This window comes from Sander vitreus, chromosome 2 (assembly GCF_031162955.1).
Source record: "Sander vitreus isolate 19-12246 chromosome 2, sanVit1, whole genome shotgun sequence".
In the NCBI taxonomy this organism is placed as follows: domain Eukaryota; kingdom Metazoa; phylum Chordata; class Actinopteri; order Perciformes; family Percidae; genus Sander; species Sander vitreus.
In genome coordinates, this window is record NC_135856.1 from 20,476,024 (window position 1) to 20,493,981 (window position 17,958).

At 40.7% G+C, this 17,958-nt stretch overlaps 1 protein-coding gene across 2 annotated transcripts in view; it reads right to left on the reverse strand.

The window, feature by feature from the left end:
• dlc1 (DLC1 Rho GTPase activating protein) overlaps window positions 1-8,458 on the reverse strand; it is a 93,611-nt gene extending 85,153 nt beyond the window's left edge. The window contains exons 1-2 of one of the 2 annotated variants that reach the window (XM_078260648.1): window positions 7,797-8,458; window positions 4,822-6,853 (exon numbers count right to left, since the gene is read on the reverse strand). In XM_078260648.1, coding sequence (XP_078116774.1) covers window positions 4,822-6,786 — 1,965 coding nt within the window. In that variant the 5' untranslated portion in view covers window positions 6,787-6,853; window positions 7,797-8,458. The remainder of the gene's footprint in view (window positions 1-4,821; window positions 6,854-7,796) is intronic. The other variant, XM_078260639.1, reaches the window with a different exon arrangement.
• Window positions 8,459-17,958: the final 9,500 nt, after the last annotated feature.

Below are 17,958 nucleotides of genomic sequence, written 5' to 3' on the forward strand. Positions count from 1 at the left end.
GCTTTCTGGAGGGTGACTACCTTTTCTTTCTATCTCTATCATTTAGTCAGTAATACAGAGGAAAACACTAGCTGGCAAGACATACATCGTATAGCTTCATCAGCTTGTTGCCTGCCTGCTGATCAATACGGCACGACAGTATTGCAAACTGAACCAAGTGGGCGGTGTATTATCAATATACAGTAGTTTGATTCAATATAGATCAATATAGAGGATGCAGAGAAGTTGGTTTGGAAGGCATCAGAATTAGCTAATCTCAACCCACCCTATAGTTGTTGGCTTTACTTACCTCTAAAGCCTCCCAAGTGACATAGATCCGTAATATATCATCATCTTATTAAAAATAACAACAAAATATCTTTTTATAACATCTCAAAAGTAATGTCAAATCGACTCTTCGCCCTTCATGCCAAAATAATTGAGGCGCTCTATGCACATTCTTTCCCTGCTCCTTTCCCCTTCCTTTTCAACTGCTGCTGAACTCTTATCCTGACACTCTAACCCTCTGCTCTTCTGTATCCTTCTCTGTTCTGCACTTAAAATAGTCCCAGTTGTTTCCTCTGCTTTGATCTCTTTGGTATCATCTCTGGTCCATTTTTAATCATATGACTTCTTAACACATTTCCCTTAGTCCTCTAATCTGCAGTGTTCAATTATCCATTGTAACGCTGTGATAACAAGTCTGACACTGACCTCAGGTGGTGTGTCTCCAGTAAGACAAGCTAAATGACATGCAATCCAGCACACCACTCTCACACACTCCACCTACCACTCTGTCCTTGTTTGCTATCCCTCAATCTTGTTTTGTTTGATGCAATATAAACCCTTGTCTGAAGTTCAAAAACTTGTAAAATCCCTTTCTGGAGTTCTTAACAGAGCATATGCTTCAATTTCCTTCTTCCGTCTTTTATCCTGGCTCCGGGTGTGACTCTCTGTCTGAGCTTCTCTCTCGAGAGAAGAACCCCAAGAAATTACATCACACGGCTGGCTCATTATTCCCAAACAAACCTTGTTACAATCTCCACTAACAGACCTGTTAAATACTTTATGAGGGTGAGCTCACAGCCACTGTGATTGTATGTTGGTGCAAAGGTATAGAGGCATGTGAATGTGAGTCTGGTTTTCATGTGCTGTGTCTGTTCTTAGGTGTGATACATTAGAAAGAAATCTTATTGTTTCATGTACGATAAAGTAAGGCAGAAATATATTCTGTGAGGGGGCTAAAGTGGCTTGATCTTGTTCTAAGTTTACAATGGGTGTGTGCAGATGACAACATTCATATGAGCAGTGACTAATGCTAATGTGTGTGAGGTTGACAGGTTTATGGATCCTTGATAGCATCTGCATCTTGATAAACAAGCTACAGCTCCAGCCCTGCGCATGGCTCCCTGCTCCATCCCTATTAATGTCTTATGACTTGTGCTTGCATTTATTTTCCAGTTAGTGCCCAATTAGCCTGTCAAAAGCAGTTCCTGTTGTGTTTGCCGAGAGAGCAAATAGACATCGAGGGCCATGTGTGTCATGGAAATGTGTCTCACATTGATGTATTCATTGGCATTCCTAGCGAGTGGCAGCGCACATCGCTACGTTCTGCCTCTTTGGCAAAGTATCACAATGAGGCATTGTATCATTGTAAAACAATGACATCTTTACGAGGCCTCACTGAATGAACAAAAGCATCTGGCTCGAGATGGCAATAACAACCACAAAACAGCAGTGCAGTGCAATATCAGGCGCCTCAGAGAGGCAACATTTTTAGGGGGCATTCTGGTGGTTTGGGTGTTCTCAGAAGGTTTCTTTTCTCGCTTTCCCATCTTTTGAGGTTTCTGTTACATTCCTCTCGACTTCCTGTTTTTTGAGATGGGAGACAGTTCCCACACTGTTTGAACTCTTAGACCCCTCCTTCCCCTTTCCTAGCTCTCTTTTTCAAACCCCCTCTTACACCCGGTGGCCTGCATCCCATTTCTCAGACCTGTCCATTAAACTGAGGTTCTCTTTCTCTGCTGAGCTAAACATAGTGTGCAGACGATTATGCATCAAAATACGGTGCACACACTCTGCTTAATGTAGGTATCTCATTCGTAAACAGTGACCAAAAGCATGGACATTTGATTAATAAATAAGGACAGAAAGGCAGAAAGAGCACTTAAGATGATTAGTGGTCTGCTGTCAGATAAACAGTTTGGCCCTGAGGTCAGGATAAAGCCTTGTTGTTAAAACAAATAAACGCAGAAACAAAGCCCAATATCAGGTTAATCTGAAGCCATTATGCAAACCAGATGGGTTCATTTTACAAATTGAATCTGCAACAACAACATGATTCACTGGGGACATAATCATTTGTTTGTACAATATCTTGTTAGAGATATTTCCAGGATGCTGTTGCCATTTTCCACTCACAGATAATAACATCAGTTCTGCTATTTCCTTCATGATATTCAAGAGCTTCTTCTCATTTTTCTTTATGCTAAATACAGTATGTTACCTCCCTTGTGGATTATAATGTTAATTTTTACTGTCTAATTTCTTTACTGTCCTCGTGACCTTCACTAAAGCACATTTTCTTAGTATACTGGCATCATACAGTTTGTAAATAAACCCCATGGTGAAAACCCTGTGGTGCTGTCAAAGAGGAGGCAAGCTATCACCATATGGTGGATGAATTGCTTTGGCGCCTTCCAGTTTAATGGCTGAACTCCTTAACTCGAATTCCAGGAGCTAGCTTTTTCGGCTATTTAATCCAAAAATTGAAAGTCATCCTAAGATTGAAACTAGTGCCAGTGGTAATAAATGCGGCACTGGTTTTCCATGTCCCTGCACTGGACTGTGATCTCATGTTTTTGGCAGCTGATTGAGTGACGTCAACATTGGTTACGACTGAGAGGGCCTCCAAAGTTTCTATGCACACATGGAATTTATATCAAAATAATGAAGTGATAATACATGAAAATATCTGGGTTTACCCAACTCACAGGCTTGTTAGAAATATAGATACAACCAGAGTGTCAACACTGCAAATGTCGCATATGTTACTCACTCAGCATCATCGCTCATGCCATGCTTTCTATTAAAAGACATTTATCTTATTCTACTTTGGAAAGGGGGCTGTGGTAGTGTGTATAAGAAACAACATGACACATGACATGACTAGGGTTGGGTATCGTTTGGGTTTTTTCCGATACCGGTACTAAAACGATACTTTTAAAACGGGGCCTGAACCGAAAAAAAATATGTATATATTTAAAAAAGAAAAAAGGCGCACAAAACGACAGTCGGTGACATTTAAGAATGGCTTGTTTATTGCTAAGGCCATATGGTCAAAATTTAAATGATTTATTGAAAATGTAATAACAATAACTTATTTCACCAGTAAATTGCTGGTAAACAACAAAAAGGGTATTTTACAATATCTTTGAATGCACCACGAGGCTGGCGATACGAGTTTCAAGTGACGCACCGGCTGTGTTGTTGACAACGGCAGCTGCGGACTGTTACGTCTCAGTGTTGGAATCCTCTACAGTGAAATACAGTCACACCGTTTAACGTTAGCTGTCAGCATTTTAACCGTGTTTAATCCAGCTACTAGCTAACAGTGGGCTAACATTACCTGCTGCCAAGTGTATTATGTTAACTAGCGTCACGTGCAGCGATGCTTCTGTTGCCTCTAACGTCTGTTTCGGAGCATCAGAGGGCAGCGTTGGCATTTCAGTAGCACCGAAATGAGGCACTGAAATCCACGTTACTATTCGGTCTGGTAGATACCGGTTGTTAAGGCACCGGTGCCGTATAAGCACCGTGTGTCGGTACCCAACCCTAGACATGACAGACACATTATTTGTGTGTGAATACATACATAGCTAATACATTGAAAATACATTAAAGCAAGTTCAAAACACAGTCTACAACTGAACTTGACCAAACGGTACCACCCGTCATAACCAGTGCAGCATATTGTCAAGTTATTTAAACCCACGTCCCACTTACTGACCAACATGACACTACTAACCGCCAAGTTGCATGCTTCAGTGTAGCACACTGTTCACGATATTCTATCATAGAAATGCATATACCTCAGACAATAACTGATTAACTTGTTCATTCTATACTAATATATACAAGAATTTTCATATTAAACTCTGTAAGAGTCGCTGTTCACAAGCGGGCGACCGTCTTCAGCTATCACAAGAATCTAACTTTCCACAATATGGTACTTGTCTAAACAACATGCCTGCTTAATGCGCCCTGCGTTGTAAATAATGGATTTCTTGTTGTCATTCCAAAAAGGCCAACACTGCAACTACTAACAGTGAATAAATACTGTGTCTATTCTCGGACCATTGCTTTGTTCAAATGAGCCCAAATCCATGAACTGCTTATTAAGTTTTTGGCACTTTACTGTACATATTACCCAACAAGCACAGTCTAGCTAGCATTGTATAAATAGTATACAACATACAGTATTTTCTGGAGACAGCAGTTTAAGGTTTTCACCCCAGAGATTACTTGAGCTTCCAGCCCCCTCTGTGTGATAGTCTCCATGCCCTTATAGGAACTTTTTTTGCAATGAGTGGTTGAGAAAGAGTAAAACATTTCACAGATCCCCCCCACTCACAGATCTGTAAGCATGTGAGAGTGAAGTCATTGTTTTCCGAGACGCTTGCCAAAGTGTGGGACAAAAATCATTTGTGGGCTGTACTGTAAATGCGTGTCAGTTCATTATAAAAAAGGAACTTAATTCTGAGGTGTTGACGCGCAATAATCGCGATTACTACACAGAAACAAAATTATTCCTTCTACATCTATATATAAATATAACCTTACCTTTCTCATGCGCACTTTGACCACATTGTCCTCTTTTTGATCTCCAGGTTCATTTGTTCCATCTAAAACTGGACTGGCAAGTTGTGTGTCATTGTAAATAACTGTGTGTGTGGCCTCATCTGGTTCCTCCATTCTAGAGACTGTGGCTCCTGGCCTGTGATGTTCCCTCTGACCATCTGCCACCTCAGGGGCAGGTGACTCACTGAGGTAACAACCAGAGGCTTGGTTGCCATGGAGTCTTTCTGGTGAGAGCTCATCGTTGACCTCTGCCGGGCATGGTGGCAGGTTTTCGGTGTGCTGCTCAGTAGATACATGTTTACCCTCCATATTGGAGTGCTGAACATGTGGATTTTGGGTGAAATCTGAGGCAATGTCCTTTTGAGGGTCCAGTACAGGGGTATCATCTGGCTCAACGTGGCTAACTTCTGGGATAGTATCCAGTATTGAACTGCTATTTTCCAACTGCTGGGCTATGGTTTGATCCTCACAACAAGCCAACTCTTTAGACACTGAACTTTCATCAGTGTTTTCCATTGGTTGACTTACGGAGGTCGTCATTTCCACATATCGGTCTGCACACTGAGTAATATTTGTCTGTATGGGGTTTCCTTCTGAATATCCAATGTCCAGTGTTTCAGATGACTCATTGCTGTTAACTGTCATAGAGCAACATTGACCTATGAAACAAATATCAGATGATGTGATTGGCCCATACCTGACTTCTGCTGCTTTCTTGCTGCCTTCTGCTTGTGCACTTTCCTCTCCCTGAGGCCAGTTCATCGCCTTCATTTCAACATTATGCTGTTCCAACAATGTCTGGTGGGATATTTCACAACCATGAGACTGATCCAATACTCCATAGCAGTCATGTTGATCTTGCTCTCTTCCTTGAATGTCTCTTGAGTGATATTTAAGTCCTGTATTTTTATTTAAAGTTTCTGGATAATTTAATCCATCCAGCTTGTCAGCAGAATCTGCGCTCCGTTTTTCAGTTACTCCTTTGTCCCATACTTCATCTACAACTAAAGTCACAACTGGTTCCACAGTTCTGTTAGCCTGTGACATCACATCACCACTCTCCATCATATTAACTGAGCTGTGCAGCACACCAACAGGTAAAGTTATACTTGCATCAGCATGGCCAGAGGTGGAAATCTCATTTTCCTCTACATCTGGAAGGTCAGTTTGAGGTTCCAGTTTAGCAGCAGAGGACTGTTTCAGTGCAGCCTCAGAGATTTCAGGAGGTTGGCTGTAACCCTCTGTATGGCTCTCCTTTGTTTCCTGATGATTTGGAAGTTTGCCAGGCTGTTCACCAGCAGATCCAGACATTGGAGGCCCATTGTTTGAAGAAATAGAGATGCATTGTTGCTCTTCACGTGAGATATGTGGACTTTTAAAGACATTATCGTCATTGCAGAGTTTGTGACTCTGGCTACTCTCTGTGCCAACTTCACATTCACCATTGACAGTTTTCTCACTGTGACTGCTGCTATCAGTTGCAAAAGAAATATTTTCCCTGGACATCTCACTGTCTGAGTTACAGTGAAATTCTCCAGACTTCCCAATGTTTGCAATTTGGAGATGCACTGATTCAGAGGCCCTTTGGGGAATATTAATGTCCACCAACTCATGAGGGCAATCACCTGAATCCTCCCGCAAATCCAGTGGGACTTTTCCATCACTGTCCATTGTCTTCAACTGTTCTGATCCAGTATCATCATTCCCAACAGAAGCTGTCACCTCAAGTGTCTGAGCAAGGTCCTCTGTGGGCAGTTGGTGGCAGCCCTCTGGCATGGAGGCACACCTAGTCCGTCGACCTTGTTTGGAAGCCCCTGCTCCCATCCAAGGCCCCTCGCTGTCAACCCCATGACAGCAGACCAGGTCCAGATCATCATAGCTGTACTGTAATCCTGAAGCATGAGTCACATGCTCCTCCCAACTTCTTTTCCGTATGGCTACTGGCATGGTGGACACCCAGCGCTATCCCATAGAGATGCTTATGACGGCAGGCAAAAATGGAGAACCAGATCTACTGCAATCAAGAAGAGAAATGGGGATAAGAAAAAGCCAGTGTTTGCAAGTTATGAATGGACAGTAACTGAATATGCAGATGACAATATGGTAAATAATGTTTCACTTTTAAAGTAAACAGCTATGGAGTATTGAGTGGAACTTCAAGAGGGGCGTAATTATAAAGCATTCACAATTCCTTGGAAAGTATAAACTCTGCTAGATCTGCAGAAAAAAAACAGGCTTCCTAGTTATGATAATCTAACAGGATTATCTTTGCAACCAGAGCTATTTCAAATTTGACATTACAACATGCCAACTGACAGTTGTTTTTTGCCTGAAGTGGTAAGAAGCTTCCAGGAATAAAGCCAACAAAGCTGCCCGGATTCTAAAACATTAAGATAAATGTAGACGTCCCTTGTTTACTTTTTAAAATATTTGGTGAACTGTAATCGAACCAGTTTGTCAAATTTACACCGCAAACCTTCAATACACATTAACTTTAACTGTGTAAAGGGTGCTCTAAAAAGAGTGTTGGTTAACCGTCATACACCTACAACAATGAGAATGATGTAACTAAAGGCAAATGACAGTCAGTGTCCCTGAACAGCTTGTTCTCCACAAGCCAAGATTATCATAATGCATACTGTGGGTCCTATTACATTAACCAAACCAAGCTCTATACTGTGCTCCGTTTTATCCCCGCTGTTCTAGGTCAGAATGTACAGAAGTAAAGGAAGACAGGGATTCAACAAGCAGGATGTACTTAATTCAAGCTTGACATCTGCTATATAAAAAAAAAACACAATATAAGAATAATAAAGAAAATTGTACCGTGACTGAAAAGTGACTGAAAACTTCTATTCTAATTTCAATACAATTTCTCTATCATTGTTCAATTGTAAGAGTCAATTTCTCAACACATCTAACAGTTTCTTAAGCAGTAAACTTTCTCCACTTTTTACCTTTTGTTTCCTCAGGAGAAGAGCTAGATGATACTAAATGTCATTTGCACCCTCTGGCATGAACCTGCTCCTGGATATTAGTTTAGTAAGGGAGGTTACAAGAAATGTCCCAAAGCAGTTGCTCCTTCTACTTGCCCTCAAATCGATAGCAAAACTGACACCTCATACATTTCAGATATTTTATGCTGGAGTAACAACGTTTAGCCTACTCCTTGTAAATTCTCCAGTGATGACACAGGTATTTACAATATAATCCAGTAGCTGTATATTCAGTAATTAAACACCAGGTGATAATCCAAGAAATAGGTGATAGATCCAGTGATTGCTTCCACTACAGTTATCCAGAGATGTTTCACAAGTTGCCTTATCATTCATCCACCGAAAGCAGTGTGAACTTGTTTGGGAAATATGAATCCGTCGCTTTTCAAGTGACCTATTATCCGTTTTATTTTGCAAGCAGTCCTTAGGCTAGGTTTCTGCAAGCCATTTTCTGGACTCCAGTCAGTATCTTCGCTGTAAAACTGTCGGAAAGGCAGTCAAGCCCCCAGAGGCAGGCAGAAAGCCGGGGAGCAGTGAAAAGTCCAAAGACAACTTCCATCTTGATCACATTAGGGTTTTTGCTGACGCTGAATGCCAAAGAGTCGGGGTGGTGTAAGAGGGGCCGGGTTTTCTTTCCCCCACTCCACCCCTGCTCTCCTCTGTTCTATCCCTTTTCTCATCAGGTCCCCTCCCTGCTGGTTTTGACAGGGAGTCTGAGTCACATCCTAGGAGCCCCATCCCCCGTCTCAGAACTCAAGCAGCACACTATCCGCATTTATTCACTCCACCCTCCTCTAACGTACATCCTATCCTCACTATTTTAGAAACTTCCTGTCCGCTTCTTCTCTCACAACCTGTCTCTTTCCTCTTCTTAGTGGATTTTTTCTTGTTCTGCCTCAGCTTGCTATTTCACTAAGCTGGGCAAGGCTCCCACCAGTTGGCTTAGATTAGTAACAGACAGGCTGCCTCGTAAGACCTGTGGCTGCATGCCAAGAGAGATTGCTCTAATGTTTTGGCAGTTATTTTTGAGGCATGCTTTTTTTAATTTGTCATCTTGTAACTCTACAAGCATTCTTAACCAAACACACTGGCACTAATGAAAAAAAGCAAAGCAAGATATCTTTACAGATATGCTGTGAGAATGCATGTTTCCAAATATTCTGTAAGAATATATAATATAATTCACTTTTTAAAAGTTGTATGACGGTGGGGACAATGCTATAAGGTGCTGTCAACCTGTTATTGTTTTATAGTAGACCTAAGTAAAGAAAAAACATCAAAAGGACCCAAATGCCAGTAATTCATTTCCTAATATAGTCATTTGTCAGAGGCACTCAGCAGAAGAAAAGGCAAAGCCAAGGATATTTACTTATTATTACTTACTATATTACTATTTACTTGATGTCACTGAGACAATTTAAGACAAACTATAACCAGCTAATTTTGTCTTTGAAGTTTGATTGAAACAAGGTTTGTAAAACAATTTAAATATTTTCAGGACTTCAATTTGCAGAGCCCATCTCCAGTCAAAAACCTCAAGAGCCCCAAAACATCCTGATTTACATAAAATGTGTGCTATATAAATTCATAACATTCTAACAACAGCAGCTCCATCCAATTGCTAAATAAAGTTGTCACCTAATTTTACAAACTTAAGCTATGACCGAATGTATCAAGGCAATTTTTTCAGTGGGGTCAGTTGCATAAAAAGCAAAAGGGACTATGCGAGCATAAGAGAACTGGAATGAAGCCCCCTCCAACCATCCCTGCAACCCCGGCCTCTAACCTCTGGGTCATCCAGATGTGAGGTGAGGCTCTGGATGAGTCTTTTCTTAGGGGCCTCGCTGGGAAACTGTACACTGCCGTCAATGTTGGCTCTTTAGGGACACAGATGGTCGTACTCAAGGGGAAGGATCCAAGTTCAACAAGACTCCTCTGTAGCATGTCACATGATGCGCTTTGTGGTTACGCAGAGCACAGTGTAACAAAATGCAGATCTTTTTAGTCACAGTAGCTTCCATGTGGATATGGCTGGTGATTGAAGTGCAGAGGCCGACACAGAGCATGACTCAGGCTATCTACTCATTACCTCATGTGGACATCCAACACAGGCCTATAATTTAAAAGGCTAGGCCTCCCTCGTGACAATCCTACCATCCTGCGCAGCCACAGGGCAAACTGGTCTATGTCCCAATCGGATCCATCAGTGACACTGTACAAACACATGTTCAATCAACAACATGTGTGAGACTAGATGCCCAACAGCAATGTCTCTGTATGTGTGTTTGTTTGTGAGCTGCAAGAGTACTGAAGCATTCAAATTGGAACATTAAAACAAAATGTAGCTTGAAGAAATCTAAGCCCTGGGACACACTGGCCGTAAATGCGCCACGAATGTGCCGCAAAGCTTCGTGAAGCGGCGCTATTTGCATGGAATAATCAGTAGAATACTTGACTACTAAATGAATCGATAGCTGCAGCCCTATAATATGCAGACAATAACAATGCTAACATGCTGATGTTTGTAAGATAAAATGTTTACCATGTTCACTATATAAGTTAAGCATGTTAACATGCTAACATTTGACTATGGCTTCACAAAACATTTTGAGATAATATGAACCAAAATATTCTGTTTTTTGTGATAATTTGTGTGCAGTATATTTTTGAATCTATGTACATGAATATGTATTGTATAGGAGAGTTATTTCAGAATATTTGTTTGCCCTGTAAGAGTCACCGCTACAGGCCATTTCTAAGTCCCTCGTCATAGAGGACAAGCATGAGAATTTACACAAGCATGCAGCATCATTGCTCACATGTTTAGAATGTTCACATATATGGTTAAGAAAGACCTATTCATGATTCACCATATAATCCCCCACTGTTCGACCCCTCTGCTTCTTAAGTGGAGCAGTGAGGGTCCAAAGGAAACAGCCTCACATTCCTCACTGATATAGTTTATTATTGGAAAAATAAGCCAGTCTAAATCATGGGCATTGAAGAACACAGTGTTTGCCCATGTAGGAAAATGTAGGTGACGCTTATAAAGAAAAAAAAAAACCTGTCCCGCCCATAACTGAATAATTTTGAGACCTTGCATATACAGAGACTGCTTTGAGAAGATTTTGTTGCACCCATTTTAAGGCTTCTTTAAATAACCATTTTATACTGTACTTGCCCCATAGTTATGTGAAGTTGTGAAAACGGATCTTGGGTTCATTTCCACTAAAAAGAAAACTAAACTAAATGCCAGAATCTCATCTGAACATCTAAAAACAACATCAACAAACCACACCAAGATCTGTGCAATCCCTTCCTGTCACTTGCTATGCCCTGTGGTTAACAACTCCTTTTCAAAAGCCTAGAGTCATGCCAGTTTAAATAACAACGTTTGAGGCCTGGGTGGGAACTTGAGCAATTGCAATAATCTTGAATGAAACATCCCAATGCAGATGACACAACTTAAAACCATTTAGAAAGACAGCTGAGGGCTACATTGCTGTCTTAATTAAAAAATGGTCTTCAATCATCTGGATCTAAATGCAAGTCGTCATCATGGGAGAAACCGAGGGGGTCTTGGCCGCTGATGCTGGGTTATAGTGTGACTGTTACCGTGGGAACAGGAAGTACAAGTTATTGAGGATACAGACCATATCAATCTCCAGACTAAAATAATCTATCTAATCTTCTTGTGAGAGGATATGTGTGTTTGTGTTTGTGTTTGTGTGTGTGTGTGTGTGTGTGTGTGTGTGTGTGTGTGTGTGTGTGTGTGTAAGAGACAAGAAAGAATGTTATTTTACTGTATATGTGTGACTGCTGTAGAGTGTTTGGTTTGTCAAATCAATGATATAGACTTATGTCATCTGTGCCTTATATTTTTATGACTAGGGGAGCACGATATATCAGCAATCATATTGGTACCGACCAATGTTAATAATTTTTTTATACATCAGCATCGGTCGGATGAGCTAAACTGGTCCGATGTGAACAACCGTGATTATTTCTGTCTAACTGCCATTGTGTGTGTCAGTGCGCTGCTGGTGTGGGTGTGTTTTTGGGATATGGAGAGTGTGCGATGTAGAGAGAGAGAAAAAGAGAGAGAGGGAGGTGTGTGTGTCAGTGAGTATGAACTTAGCAGTAAGGTTATAGCTGTGAACGTGTCAGTGCAGTCTGTGTACAGTCGGTGAATAAATGCTACTACTCTTCAAGACCCAAGTCAAGTTCCTGTGTCCTGCTTGCTACCTGCTCGTTAAAGTGAAGGGGGTTGTGGCCGGGTTGGGTCAGTGGGTAGAGCAGGCGCAAATATTCTGAGAGGTTTATGCCTCGACGCAAAGGTCCAGGGTTTGAGTCCGACCTGTGACGATTTCCTGCATGTCCTCCCCCTTTCTCACCTAGCTGTCTTATCGAATAAAGGCGGAAAAACCCAAAAAATAATCTTTAAAAAAAAGTGAAGGGGGTTAGCTGGTACAGAGCTAGCCACTTCAGCTTAGACTCACTAACTTAAATTGGGAAGACCTTTAAGGTGGACCAGCTATTCTCATTTTAGTGACAAGCAGCTCCTACAAGTTTTGCTTTAGTGATCTCTCCCTTGTCAGCCCAAGGAAAACCCTGATTAGTCATAAAACCTTGTCAGTCTGTTAAATGATCCTTAGTTATTGATTTATGATCCAAACTTTTCACAGATGTGAGTAAAACTGCACTTTCATTAAGTTATACACTTGCTACAACTTGTAGTAGCAAGTAGCCTAAAACTAACACTGTTAGTTACTTGTGTTTTCCATGGTAGCCCTGTAACTTGTTGAGAGGGAACAATGTGGTACATTTATGATTTATGGGCTTTTCCAAATGTTTTGCAAATAAAGAAAGACATTACTTTTTTTAAATTCACAGTATTTAAACGTGTTTTTCAGTACATGTACAAAATATGATTATCATAAAAACTTGTTTTATACAGATCATATCGGTAAATATCAGTTATCAGCCATAACAGTAATGTTAATATCGGTACCGGCCAAACGTTTTGTATCGGTGCATCCCTATTTATGACGACAGTGAAAAACACTGTCTCGCACACTGAGAAAGGCCCATTAGTGTCCCATGACTGTAAACATCACATCAGCAAACATAATAGTGTAAATACAAAACCACCAGCAACATTCACTGGGGAGAAACATCATTGTCTGTTAAGGCTCCAATTATTTTGCCCATATCTTGTACATTTAAAACACACAATACCCCACACACCAGTTTCCTGTTAATACTGAGGCGATTGGAATATCTAATTCTTGTGTTGCTGCTTGTAAACATTATACATATTTGGATATCCTGCTTTTAAGGTGCCTGAAAACAATATACCCATTATATACACAGGCTTATTAGAAAATAAGATACTAATATACATGTAATGAGTCTTCAAACAAGACCATGACCACGCTACAAAATAGCAATAGCAATTGCATGTCCCAGAAAATCCCCCTTCTGAAAAACAGAGACCGTGACCTCATCCTGGACAGCAGGCATAAACAAAAACTCCAACCAAGAAAGCTATCACATTTTAAGAACTCTTGCCTCTCCCTCTTGCTCCCTTGGGCTGTCTGTGCCTTATTCCAGACATCCTGGATCTTCATTCTCCAGGATACTCAGTTGTTTTGTCTCTCTTCTTCTATATGAATGGTATCCTTGAGTTTCTTGTCTTGTATATGATTTAGATGTGTAGTCTGTCTTCTTTACAGGTCTTCATGGTAGAGTGGAGGTTGTGTGGCCCAGGTCCTGGATCCAAATTCATCATATATGATCAATCTATCCACCTAATTTCATTGTCCTGTTTCTCCACACTGTAGTTCTACTGTACTATTGTTTTTGTTTTGTACACAACAACTGCATGATTTTTGAGGGGGGCAAAGGTCTGCGGATAGAGGGTGCCATATGCTGTACAGATTGCAAAGGTCTTTGAGGCAAATTTGTGACTTTTAATTTTGGGCTGTATAAAGAAAAATTGACTTGACTCTCCTTCCAAATCAAACAGCCTTTATCTCCTCAAACGATTGGTTTGCAGATCAGATTGTAACAACCTGTTTCAGCAGGCATTACATCCAATTAAAGACAAAAAAATATACTATTTCTTAAAAGAGGATATGTGAGTCGGGGATACATTGTGCAAGTAAATGCAGTCTATGTTCCGCTAAGACAATCAACCTGCAAACAGACAGTTCCATATGGATCAAGACAGGGCTATTTGGTGACAACAGCTGGATTTAATATGCATACTCTGACTCAAACAAATGTCCCATCAACCTATAACCACCCGCACCAGTGTATGTACACAGCCATACACATAATACTCACGTGTACATTAGCATTAAACGTGGCAAGTGTTTCACTGGCTGATATTAAAAACATGCCACCATCTCGTATCCTTACATTTGTTTACCAAGCAGATGTTTAAGTTTGCTTTTGTTTTTGACCTTTTCTTTACTGTAATGTTGAAACTCAAACTCAGAGTTGGGCTAATTTAAACACTCAAACTTCAAACTATAATGTGTTTCGTATGATGTTCCACATGAAGTAAGTGAAAATTTTATTAACAAAGGTCAAGTCATTTACAAAGAATCTATTGTGAAACTGAAAAGTGAGTAATTTATCACCGCCCTTTTCCTTCCACAAAAAATAAAAGTAGTTGCAATGTAGACGCTCCAAATTATTTGCCTTTTGGAATTCATCACATCCTCCAAAGCCTGACAATTTCTAACAGCTTGATTCTTGAAAGCATCTGAGGACAGAGACACATACTATTTATCCTCTTGTCTTGTTGTTTATGAGGAATGATTCTTGAGCTTGGATCAGACTTTGTGAGGGCCAGGATAGTGACATACTACAACCCCCAACCCCCCAGGATCCTGCTCAACATATGCTGTGCTGGCATTGACTCTTCCAGTAGAGATCCAGAAAAACGTGTTGTTCTTGGACACTGTTGCCACAGCAGCATCAGCTGGAAATACTTGAGACGAAGAGTCAGCAGATGAGGGGCCAGGAGCCGTTTCATATGATGAGAGAGACCTCTGAACACTTATGTTTCTACTCCATGTTAGTTTGCATTTTGGTTCCAAATGTAACCGCCCAACATCTGCCCTTGTTCACTCACACATGATAGTGTTGTATTCATCATATGTTCTGGTTCTGCCAGATCTCTATTTCCTTATTCTTATTTTTGCTTTTAATCCATACTGACACAATAACAGCTATTATCAGGTATAGATGTGCACCAATCCGATATTAAGATCGGATATCCGCCCCGATATTGACAAAATAGCTGGATCGGGGATCGGAAAAATTAAGAGATCCTCGGGCCGATCCAATTTTTTATTTTATTTTTCCCTCCGTCGCAGCACTGGGACCCTTCTCACTCATGGTAGTAACTTTATAACACAACAATTAATAACCCGCAACTAACTTTCTTTAAAAGGATAAAACACCATAGCACATAACAATTTGTGACTTAAACAGTTTCTAACACTAATAATTTTACATTTATAAATGTAGCTACACCGCCGAACGGCATGTTGGGTAACGTTATAGCTGCTAGCTAGCCAGGTAGCATAACAGTCTGTTAAGTTGGGACAAAGAATTTCTAATAAGGGAAGAAGTTCCACTCTCTCGTTACTTCCGGCTTCTGAACTGGTTGCAGTTCCACCAGAGTTCCATATAGGGGGCGCACACAGGCCAGTGCAGAATGAATGGGACTCTATGGAGCTATACCCCTCAAAATCCACTTTTCTCAGGATATCATTTTTTTGTCTAGTAATTTGAATGTTGCATTCGAAAGGGGAGGCTAAGAAAATACACACTGCTGGGTGTTAGATTTTTTTAAAGTGGCTTTTTTGTTCTAAAAAGCCTTTTAAAATGTCAATGACGTCATACACATATACGGCCAGAGATACTGCTTTACGGCAAGCTCTGAGTCGCTTCCTTTGTTCTCTCGAAGCATCGACAACACAGCTGACAGGTTAGGCTCTCCCTGTTAATACACGTGCTAGAAAGAGGTTTGCTAATGTTTTAAAGACCATGCCGAAATATTCACTCTGACATTCTGGTTCTGCTTTGGATGCCGTCAAGCGGGATCTCTGGTCGTAATCAGTCCTTCACTGACCAATCAGCATTCATTAGCAGAATGCTAGCGTGTTATGGGCAACAACGACTCAACCTGTAAGAAATCGAAAGGACACAAGTACTCGTTCATTCAACTTTTGACCTATAATCCATGTTGAACTTGCAAAAACTACAATCAAATCTGAGATTTCTCAACAACAATCAGGCGAAAGAGACAAATTTAGCCGTCTAGCTCCATAGAGTCCCATTCATTTAGCACTGGACCGCGATTACCCCCAGTGGAACTCTGGTGGAACTGCAACCAAATTCGGTACAATGGGGCTGAATAGGGAGTGGAACGGCTTTCCGTAGACGGGTTTTGGTTGAGAGAGGCTCCGGTCACTACTGCACATTCAAGAACAGAGAAGAAAGTTAGAGGATGAAGAAAGACCGGAGATACACCAGACCAACGTATGCTCAAGAGAGGAGCCGTCTGTTGTTGCAAGGTTTTTTGTTTTCTAAAAAATCGGACATAATTTAGCCACTGTTGTCGCCCGTCGCTCTAACGCTACTCGGCTGTACTAACGTTAACATGCTAACGTTACAGTGCTAACGTGAAAGACTTGTCACTTCAAGCATGCAGCAGAGCAACATTATGAACGCAATCCAGCTACGGTCCCGCTACAGACCGTTGAGAAAGACGGGTTCAGAGCAATGATTAAAACACTGGATTTAAGATGTCTTGCCTCGCTGAAATACGTCCGCCAACCTACAAACATTATTCAAACAGCGAAGGAGGCTGACAGCGGAGCTACGTTCAGTCGCCCACTACAACCTAACTTACCTGTGGCCAAGGTAGTGTTTATACAACTAGCTTACAACTATTTTGTTTTGAAAGGGAAACAATGTTAAAGTTGTTTGTATGCGTATTCATTCGATTTGAGTTTATTTTACTACTTTGCTGTTTGCAGAAGAAAAAAAATTGTTTCGATTCTGTAACTGTTTCATGGATTCTCCTTCATATTAACGTTATTGTATAATGTTGATGAGCCAAGCAAACCCTTTAGTAATCAAAGCTTTTAGTAAACATGACATTAAAATGTTTTTGTGATATTCTATGTACTCCTGACAGTAGAATAAGCCATTATAAATCTATATAAAGGCCCATTATTGTTATTTATTTAAATTTATTTTAAGAAGTTTGATTACATTATATTTTCGATTTGAATGCACAATTGTTTTTTAAATAACAAATAAATAAGAATTCAATACATTACATCTATGTTATTTTGTCTTAGTTAGGAAAGTAATGTTTAGTTAGGAAAGTCTGGTGCCTTTAGTCTCTTCCACATGGTGGAAGGAAGGTATAAGGTGCAAAAGGTATACAGTTTATTATTAATTCAACAACAGTATCGGATCAGTATCGGGTATCGACAGATACACAAAGCCCAGGCATCGGTATCGGGACTGAAAAAGTCGGATCGGTGCATCCCTAATCAGGTATGAAAATGTGCATGTTTATCTGTCTGGAATTCAGTTTAAAAAAAGAGATTATTCATAAGATCTACGGCTGTCAACTGTACCTTGTGAAAAGTGGATAAGACTGCCACAGTTAAATATTTACCTTCCCTTCCGGTTTTCTATGCAATGCAGTAGAAACGTTTAGTGCAATAAGAGCAAAAGGATAATACTACGCAAGACACTTCTTCTTCAGGATACTGTTTAACATTTCAGCCCACTCAGGAAGTGTTCACTATAAACCTTCACTATGAGGCCAAGAAACCTCTTGAAAAACAGCAGGCAGGGGAGAAAAAGTTGCTACTTTAAAAAAAGACTTGTCAGGAGCCACGAGCCATTTTTTTTTACATGGACTGGATTCAACTAGGATTCACTAACCTTTGCCTTTGCTTGGACATATGTGTGTCTCTCGAAAGCTCCTAACACATGCAGTGAGATTGCAGTGAGTGAGGAGACCATCCTTCAGCTGGAGTGTCTGCAGCAGTCTCCTTGTCAGCAGGCATCCCCACTCTCTCTG